The 10,547-nt window shown below is 37.6% G+C and overlaps 1 protein-coding gene across 1 annotated transcript in view; it reads left to right on the plus strand.

Annotated features, from left to right (window-relative positions):
• Window positions 1–8,272, plus strand: part of LOC112570966 (RAC-gamma serine/threonine-protein kinase-like) — a 29,662-nt gene extending 21,390 nt beyond the window's left edge. The window contains exon 12 of the mRNA XM_025249726.1: window positions 1,636–8,272. Coding sequence (XP_025105511.1) covers window positions 1,636–1,875 — 240 coding nt within the window. The 3' untranslated portion in view covers window positions 1,876–8,272. The remainder of the gene's footprint in view (window positions 1–1,635) is intronic.
• Window positions 8,273–10,547: the final 2,275 nt, after the last annotated feature.

The raw sequence follows: 10,547 nt of genomic DNA on the forward strand, positions 1-10,547 counted from the left end.
ACATCCATTCCTTTGGTTTTGGCTTTTGCCTATCGCCGTTTGATCACTAATTTCAAATTTGTTCCTAGTTTACTGACTTGCAGAGGAAATTCTCCCCACTTTTCACTTTTTTCAGAGCTCTTTGTAGGTGATGACACCATGACTGGCAAGCATCTTGCTTTCAGTCATGAAGCATCTGGTCACGTTAATCAACTTCTTTAGAACTGTTTTTGTAATGAAATCTTTTGTTAATGAGAAAGGGGGCAATATGTGCTTATGGAACCATCCAGTGCTCAGTTGCATGAGCATGATAAGGGCTGTGCACAGAAAAAAGGCGAAACTGAGTGTACAAGAATATGTATAAAAAAAGACTAAATGGACCTACAGGTAAATGGATAGAAAAAACTTAAATGTGGCCTACCAGCATCTGCATGTAGCAAAAGTTTAAATAGGGGCATACAGGCATGTGTATAGTGAAAAGTCAAATGTGGCTTACATGCACTAGTGAAAGGTTAAAAAGTGCCACAAGCTTATATATACTTATAGGCAAGGTCTTTTATCATGCCTAAACTGTTATACAAATAACCATTTGACAAATAGTATACATAGTTTATAATAAAATACAAGAGTCATAAAGGAAAGAAATTTTGTTAATGTTTATAGGAATGTCATTTCTTTAATAGGATTTACTTTCTTTTGACCACAGACTGGAAATTTTGCATAAGAAAGTGCATTTTCCTAGACTGCACTTTACACACCACCTCACATTCAGTTGGCAGACCAATCAGGACCTTATGCTAAGTGTATCACTCTGGATCATTTTTACAGTGATTTTTTTTCTTGTTTATTGATTAAATGGGGTCCTTAGATATTTGTTAAAAGTTAAATGGCACACGTGTGCAGGTGGTTAGTAAAGTGTAAAGTGGGGCTGTAATGAATAGAAAACAAGAGGTTGCCCAGGCATGGTACAGAGAACACCATGTTTTTATAGTACTGAAGGTAGAGGTCAGGTGACATGATTAAGACAGCAACAAATTGCAGGAGTGTTTAAATAATAATCAGCAAGAACTGTACTGCTTTAACCAGACTGGTGAATGCTTTAAAAAAATCACTGTTTTTAAATGGAAAGGTCATTTTTTGTAAAGGATTGTTTGTTACAAATTGTTATCCTTCATTTAGACATGCTTTTCCACTTTCCATTGTTGCCACAACCATTTATCACCTGACCTTTCTTTGTCAGTGCCTATGTGAACCAAATCATGTTCTGTAGCAAGTATTTGGTCCAAAAATGTTTTATGTTCAAATGTATATTTTTAAAAACAATTGTTACCATTGAGCTCCAAACTTCAGGAAGTAAAACATACAATTTCATTGTGTTAATTGTTGTTATAAACTTCTTAGCATAGACTTGGATATTGAACAGTTGTTAAGAACTCTGAAAGTGCTTAGATTTTTTTTTTTAATGGGAGCTTGTTTCATTATCGTCTGCTAGTACGATGAGATCTATGTTAACATGTTTTTCTACAGCTTTACTCTTGTTCATTCTGGTTTGTCACTTTAAATGTTGATCTTTTCCAAGCTCATCTCCATGCAAGCTAGATTGTCTTTGTCTTCCTTGCACTGTTGTAGTACCATTATGTCCTTGTTGGTCCATAGATCCTGCCTCCTTGGAAACCAGATGTGAAGAGTGCATGGGACACGAAATACATCCCTGAGGAATTTGCACAAGAACCACTGCATCTGACACCCACAGATCATCCCAATGACCGTCTTGAGCCCATCACAGAGGACCCTGAGTTGCCATACTTCGAGCAGTTCTCATACCATGGTTCGCGGAATTCCTTTGGTGGGGGCTATCTGTCAGCTAGTGCCCACACAACAAGCGAACTATTCTAGCACATACTGCACAAGATCATTTTTAGAAGACCACAAATAATTATCATTAGCAACATTGGGCCTCAAATACTATGCTCTGCACATGCCACCTTTGTATTGTGGATATGAATGGCAGATAAAATCTGATGGTATTAGTCTGGAGGACTCGGTGGAGAAGTCTCAAGCCATTGCAGATGTTTTAGTTTTTTCCACATTGATGTTCTTTGTTCATGATACAGCCGTCAAGATAAATGTGCATTTGTAAATACATATATGATCAACTGTGTTAAAAAGTGAGAATTTTACAAACATTACAGATAGCTTCTTTGGCGAAAAGAAAGGAATTTGATAGTTGGCTTATTTAAAGGTATAGGCATGTTTGGGATTACTACAATGCACCCTTAGCAGCCAGAAGAAAAGACAGTTGCTCTGGCCAGCTTCTCGAGATTGCATGGAGATGATAATGCTGGCACATCTGATAGCACTGCCGTAGAGGGATGCTTTGTTCTCACTGTTTGAAATTCTAGACTTGCAACAGAAGCATATGACTTAGTCAAACATTATGCAGCTTAGCACCTTGTGACTGACATCGGTACCAAGCACATGAAAGTTATAGAACCACTTTGCAGAAACCAAAGCTTCTTGGAGATGTGTATATGTTAGAGCTGTTCTTTTAGTTTGGTGCTGTTTCTGTCTGTCTTTGCCTGGTACACTTACAATGTGAGAAGACAGCAGCATACTGACAAACAAGGTAACATGAGCAGCAAGTGAAATGTACTGCAACCCTTGTCACGGAATGCTGTCCAACTTTCAGCCATGAATGTTTTCAATTCATCTTAAAGGTGGACTGAAATATGGAATAAACATTATTTTTCTGAATCACATCAGTACCTCATGCCTATCTTTATCACAAGGAAGATTTCCACTGGAAGTTTTTATGTGATGGCGGTTTAAGGTTTTATTATTAGTTTTTTTTTTGTGGGGTGAGAGGGTGGATAGACATATTGTTTTTCTAAAAAAAAAAATAAACCCTTGACACTTGTGCACACAGATACTGTTTACCACAAGCTCCCATCTTATAGATGTCATCTGCCAACCACCTCCACACCCCCGAAGTTTGGGAAGATGAATGGATTTGAATAGTTCATTCATGCTTTACTCCATAGACCCAGGGTTAGGTCAAATACCTGATATATACATTGACAGTGTATCAAAACTCAGATCTGCCCAATGTCATTTAAATTGTAGAGGTATATACACATTCTTTCAACATATAATTTCTGCTATACAAAAATGTGTGTACTTCTAGAATTTGATTTCATTGGTCAGATCAGGCATTCCATGTGAGCAAATAAACAATCAAATCACATGACCGATGGAGTTTGAAGAAAGTAGAAATGCCCATACAAAACTATGGATGTTAAAAGGAAAAGTTTTTGAAGTTACATGGGTGATGATGGTAGTCACAAAAGCAAAGTGACTTGGGATTCTAGATTGAGCATGAGACATGTCAAACATGGTAAAAACATTGCTTGTGACTTTATCATTATAAGCTTAGTCTGTGTCTCTACTGTGCAGATAATGACAACATTACCCAACTTTTTTGCTGGGGAAAACATGTTTTGAGTGTTGCTGTTACAGGGAAGTGTGGGTGTGGTTACAAATGCCTATGCAGAAGTAATACACCACATACATTGTATACATATTGTGGCTTGATCATGCCACCACAGCAATGGTGGTACGTGAAAACAATTCACAATAATGCTGACACTATATATATACTTGTGGCCATCAGCTTTTTCGCAATCCAGGATCACATGAGTCTGTAAGAATAATAAAAGATAAAAATGAGTTGCCCGATAGGTCAAATCGTTTTCTGTCCTCTGTACATTGTGCCGAGACTTAATGTTATTTTCACTAAACATGCACGAATCATAAAATGTTGGCTTTTATAAATATGATCTGTAAGTTTTAGTAACTGCAGCTCTATTAACTGTCTGTAAACTTATGCTGTTAAACATTTTGATGCTTTTCAGACTTGGTCAGATTTGGAGGCTTTAGGTGTATGTATGTTACAAAAGTGTGTTTAAAAAAAAATCCCCCTGAACATGACACCATCTTTTAAGCAAATCATTTTAAATGTTGAGTTATCCAGTGATTTCTTCATCAGGAAGACATTTTGACGTTGTCATCCATGTGTTTGTTCTTTCTCACACACCAAACATTTTGTAGTAAACCTTTCTCATTTACACTGAGAACAGTTGTGGCAGCCACCAAGACTCTTGTGGACAAGGCATTTTTTGTTTTTGTTTCATGATGCCATTTTTAATGTGCAGAATGCTGCAACTGCTTGTTGTGCTTGAGGCATTCACCAGCAAAAGTATTTAAGGTAGTTTGTTGTACTACTGTATTCTTGAAGGTTTGCCATGGAGGAAAATGTATTGGTCCTACACTTTGTTCTTGGAATTTGAAAATTGTAATAATTATGTCACAGTGAAACAACATTTAATCCTTTCATTAAACTAATCTGTATAAATGCTGACTTGTAAACAATTTAAAGTGCATTATATAAATTCTAAAGTGACAGGATGGTGAGAAGCTTGACAGCAGCATCTTGTCTTCCCTTGAAATAAATTGTTTATCCCATAATCTTCTGCATGGGTGACAAGCTGTTGGTTATTAAGAGGACATAGTTTGCAGCAAGTTCACACACACCAAGGTGCATGCCACACACACACATTGATCTGTTTCATCATCAGCTCATAATGTAATTTGAGTTGCTTTGTAACATGCTATGACACTGGCAGGAGAAGCTCACAAAAGTACTTGCACAACAGCAAAAACAAGAAAGCCTCTTGGTCATAATGCAGTGAAAAGTGGTTCACCAAGACTACAGTATAGCACTTGAAGTCAACCCAAGCCTTTACTTCACTGATAAATCAGATAAATTTCTGCTTAATGGTTAGTGGAAGTTTTCTAGATTCAGGCAGGCCTCATACCAACATCTATCGGCTTCAGAGTTAGGGCACTAATCACCAGACCTCAAGTCAGAGTGAAAGGATGGGAAATGAGAGGTGCACACATTGAACAGGTAGTGTTGTGCTTCAGAATCTCCCTTTAATAAAAACAAGGCAAAACAAACTAGGAGCAGAAAGAAGGGGATGGAGGGAACCCAAGCTGATAAGGCCTTATACTGTGTGTGGCAATGCCATGATACCAAAGAATGCTGCTAAGACTGACTTCCAGGAGTACGCTGTGTGCTCTCTTGTCTGCATCTTCAGAGATGGTAACATGGTTCAGGATGCTACATGACTGTGTACTTTACGAGTTGTTGTGTGGGTGTGGTTGAGTCTTTCATTGTTGTTGTCTTGGGCTTAGACTGGCTTATCACCAATGTACCTGTGAGCATAGAAAACTTCGAGTTGGCAGTGGTGGTTCTAATATTTATACATGATTTGTGCCAATGTGTATATATATGCAGTCACTAGTGTGTACATTCATTGTTTTCTTATAGGCATGAAAGACAAATATGTAAGTGTCTTACTGTTGCTTACCCATTTGTCTCCTTTTTGCAATTATTTTTAAAAATTTGATATGCTTGTGTTGAAAAAAATAGACGTATAAGTGGTGCATTGCAGAAAAGTTATAACTGCTGGCTGATCTTGAGTGTAGCCAAGGCAGTTACGGTGTTTTCCCTCCCACGGAGAAAACTTCATTTTTCTTGCCATTAAAGTGTAAAGCAGCAGTTGAAATATATGTAAGACACCGAGAATTAAAAATATGGCCTGAATATTTGTCATTTTTGGTAGAGCTACTGGGCTGATATCAGCTTTGAACATTATACAGATGGATTTTGAGAGGTGAGCAAGGGTTGACGAAAGAGTTCTTGATTAGTTGCTTTGTGTTATATCATTGACTGGTTAGGTGGGATAGTGCAGTTTCTGTGCTTGCTAATGTCAACCAGAAAAACTGAAACAGCATTGCTATTGCTATTAACTTACAGTAAAAGGGAATGAAGCATTGAGTATTACTCAATTTCTCTATCTGTTGTATTGCTCAATTTCTTTCTCTCTTGATCTTATTTTTCCTTTCCAAGCCAGAACCGCATACTTGGAATCTTATGTTTGCAGAACAATGATACTTAGATTAGTGAAATAATATTAACTTATTTTTTGTGGGAGGATGTGTTTAAAATGAAATTGTTATCCATCGCTTGTCCTTGTCTGTGTGTCATCATTGTTGTTGACTGATGGGCCTAAAGACTAACCCAAATGTACCAAACATTAGTAGAAATGGTACATGCATCATATGCTTGTAACTTTGACTGAAGTATTTAGGTATGTGGCAACAATGTGTACAAATCACCTTGACTTTATTTAATTATTTTAGCAAAATTAATCTGCAACAGTTTGATGTGATCAGACACTCATTTTTCTTTTCATCTCTAAAAGTGATACCGACCCTTCAGGCTGCTTCCTGCATATAGTTTTCTTTGAACTTTAAATTGTTAGGTGTGAAACTTGTGGATCAAATTTTAGACCTTCAAGTAAATTTTAGGTGGCAGTCATTTTTCTCCTTATGCATATGTCTAGTAAAACTGAAATATCTGTTTTAAACAAAGAAAATAATTCATTTATGCACTTTGATGGATCACATGAAATTTTGTTTAAAAAAAGAAAACTTTGTGAGAAAGAAATCACTTTATTCTTTATAGTAAAAACTATTCCAGTATATTATCTGAAAAAACTTTCTTTGCTTTATTACATGACAATTTATTAAGGTTAGCATTTTTCTGGTGGTCCATTTTGTGGGTTTGATGGAAAGTGTGTGTGAGATTTCAGTAAGCAGATGAGTTTTGCTTTTCATGCACCACAGTACTTCTGTTACTTTTTGGTTGCTTCATAATATTAACTATATATATTTATCTGTATCTACAACTTCTGTAGCTATTACTAGTGTTTATTTGAAACCTTTTGAACACCTGTGTACACAATGGAAAAAGACACTAGAGACTGGTCTTGGCAGTAAGTCTCTTTCGTTAATTTTGAGTGGCTGAGGGACATGCCTCTAAAACTCTTAAAACAACACATTGATGTGTCATAATGCCATTTATAATATTAATGATTGATAATGTGACACCGGAATATGAGAAAAAATAGTTTCTGAAAATTTGAAATGTTTTATAATTTTGTATTTTTGTGTATAGTTTATTTTATGATCCTTTTGAAAGTAGGTGAATTCCATGCATACCTATGCGATGTTGAATGTCAAAGTCATATTCCGAATGAGTTAAGCTCATAACAGACCTGTCTATGTATCTGTATAAAGTGTTTAACCATTAAGGTCAAAAACAGGGTTTTGATTTTCTGTTGTGGCACTGATATGTTAACCAGTAAATTTAAATTATCGGTATATTAACACTTTCAGTTTTTTAATGGCAAACATTTGAATTTTGATAAACAGGGCACAGACTTGTAAAATTCACAAGTAGAACCCAATCATTAGACTAAGCTTCTAAACAGAGGTGGATTAAAGTAGCAATATGCATTATTTATTTATTTTTAGTTTTTCAGTATTGTAAATAATAACTAACTTTTGTTGAATTTACAATTATTTCTTTAGTAGCCAAATTACCAAAATACATCCTCTTGAATGGGAAGTGAGGAATAGTCTGTTGATCTAAATGTAGAATGTTAAATAAAGTATTTTATGAATGAAGAGTGATATTAATGAGAAGGAACAGCTTGCTAAAGAGTTCTAAAATTAACTTGGCTACTGTCAATGAAGTGTTGGGAAGAGAAGCAAATGAGATTGAGCAGCATAAAGACACTTTTCCAGTAATAAAACTTAACGAATTACTGCATTATTTAAGAAAATGTGTGTGAATATTTTAGTTCTTGTTTCATCATCTACCTGGGGTTAAATCCCTAATCAGGTAGTTCATGGCTAAAAATCCTTGATTCTGTTACCGACATAGGTGAATATTATGCTAAAAACATTTTTTTGCAAGTTTTTTTAAGGGTGTAAATCCCTTTAGAAGCAAACAACTAATTTTATGTTTAATAACTTGATCACTTTAGAAATTGTAATGATATCTACACCTGGCACTGCTATATATTTGATAAGGTAGATGCATATTGAGTATTTGTGATTCACTGAAAGAGTGCTTTGTTAGGTGTGCTTTGTGAGCGGCAAATCCTTATTTTTCCATGACACTTATCTTTCCCAAATCTGCCGAACCTTAACCAGATATCTGCATGAAAATCTTAAAGGCACGTGACTATGTGATGAAGTGTCCTTTTTCTCTCACTTTTTGTGTATGTTCAGATGTATCATGAACAGAGCGAAATCATGTTTGCATATAGCTCCCCAGAAAAAAAATCCCTGAAACAACCAAGTATAAACACAATCCAGGTGATGTGTGTTGAGCTCTATGGAATATTTGAGTGAGTGGATGAGTGTGCAAAGACAAAAAACCTTCACAGTGGGAAGTGCAGTATCACCTGCAGACAAACAACAGGGAGTAAGCGGTTATCTGCAGACTAAACTGGAGACCTCTGGCACCTCCCTGACCTTGATACTGAACCAGCTGCTCTACTTGATGCAAAACCTGTTTATCAGTCTTTCGACATACGTGTTTCCCGTTGGTGTTTAAAAAATGTTTTTATTATACTGTATATACTGATAAAAACGAACAAAAGGAGAGGGGTGGAATAAAGGGAAATGACCGCAAGGCCATGCTTTATCACATATAACCAGAAAGTACAGAGCTCTGCTGCACGTCTGGTGCCAGGAAACGGGACCACACCCCCCTCTCCGTTGTCTACACTGACTTCCCATCCGTTGTGGCATCCAGTACAAACTGTCCGTGCTGTGTTTTAATTTCTTTGCTGACATCTGCCCTGATTATTTCTCTGAACTGTTCTCCCTTACATCCCAGCTAGACATCTCCGCTCCTTGTCTGATGGTCATCACCGTTACTCTTCCTGTCACCAAAACAACAACATATGAGCAATTTCTCGGGCGTTCCAATGGCGCAAGGGTTAGCGCCTGTCACCAGTATAGTGAAGGTTGGCTCTCCTGGCTTATCTCTCGTCTCGGTCACAGGTTCTTTCTCTGTGGTGTCTGTTTACAGGGCTGGCTGCCTTGCCGTGATATAGTTTAGTTGCTGACGGCCTCAAACATATTCCCACCCATCATTTCTCAGCTCTTTTTGTCTTATATCTTCTATTTTTGTTTTCGCTCTTTCATCTCGAGATTTCACGAACCCAAACATATCCTCTCTCTTGGTTTCTTTTGTCTGTAGCCTCCTCTAGGCCCCTACCTTTGCCGTGCACGTGACACGTGTCTGAGGATCTTGCTAGGCGCGTGGTGCCTGATGAGATGTGACCCATCATATCGACACTCATCTTAGGCCTGGACTTCCATTTCCTGAAGTGGGAATTAAGTGTGTATGGTCGTCCCATAAACGTATCCCCACAAAGAACATTGAATTCAATTCAAACGAGTAATTAGATGCCTTGAACTTGTCAGACGTATTTACAGAGCTTGAGAGACCTGTCGACAGTGTATCACAGAAAAGGGCAAGAACATTCTACACAATTTCATTATCATTTTGATTTCCGAACTCGTATAGAGACAATTGTTGATTATCAGCAATCTCGATAATCCTACTGTCAGGGGGCGATGCCTTAAAAACAAATGATGGAAAGTGTTGTCGCTGGGATGGAGGTGGCAGGCGGCACGTGACGCTTGAGGGGAGTGAGGTGGCATGGATCTTTTTAAAAACGTTTACATGGTTGTAATAAGGTTAAAGTTTTAGATGAAACATTTTAGAAACAGAATTAAATGTGTTATAATCAAAATGTGATTCGCGTACCTTCGCAACGTAGTGACAATCCTCACAAAAAAGCATTTTGAAAGACTTTGTTATGTTTGTCTTATCACTAGGTTTGATATTTTAAAATAATTGCAGCTTATAAAACATCTATGCTACGTAACTAAATATTTGATATTCTTGATCATTAATTCATTAATATCTTTATTATTATTATTACTGACCAAGGCCTGCCTCCCCTACAGCGCGGTTCCGTGGCTCATCCTTTCCTGCCCCTCGATCATCTTGTCAGGCCTGGTCGGGCAGGAATTTAAGTAACTGCCCGGGTACAGCAGGACAACAGCAGTGGATTGACAAAAACTTGATGCAGTACTTCCAAAATCACACAGCAACCGCTCCTCTTTTCCACGGTTCAGGTTTCGTCTGCACTCTGGTTGATCCAGATCTCTCGTGCGCTCGCACCCACACAGACACCATACCATCAAGGATGTGGTACCATCGTCAGCCTGAAATACAGTGTAACTCTCAGGCTATCTGTCTGGGGGCCTGTTGTTTTTGTGACATGCTAGCTCCATGGACCTACTTAATTATTATAGTGAATATCCTGGTGAGTATTGTAACCTGCTTTATTTACTTCACCCCTTCGCTCCTGTTGACCCCAAAGTCAGTTTTTTTTTCCACAACTTTGCACCTATAGCTGCACAAGGTCATGAAGCAAAGATAACCAGGTTTAAGGAAATATTTGCAAACAGGAATTCTCTCTGTTTTACCACAAAATTGAAGATGCTATAGAGCAGGGATGCACAACCTACGGCCCGCGGGCCCGGTGCCATCCGGCCCGCGAAACTTCTGCCCA

The sequence above is a fragment of the Pomacea canaliculata genome, linkage group LG8 (genome assembly GCF_003073045.1).
Source record: "Pomacea canaliculata isolate SZHN2017 linkage group LG8, ASM307304v1, whole genome shotgun sequence".
Classification (NCBI taxonomy): Eukaryota; Metazoa; Mollusca; class Gastropoda; order Architaenioglossa; family Ampullariidae; genus Pomacea; species Pomacea canaliculata.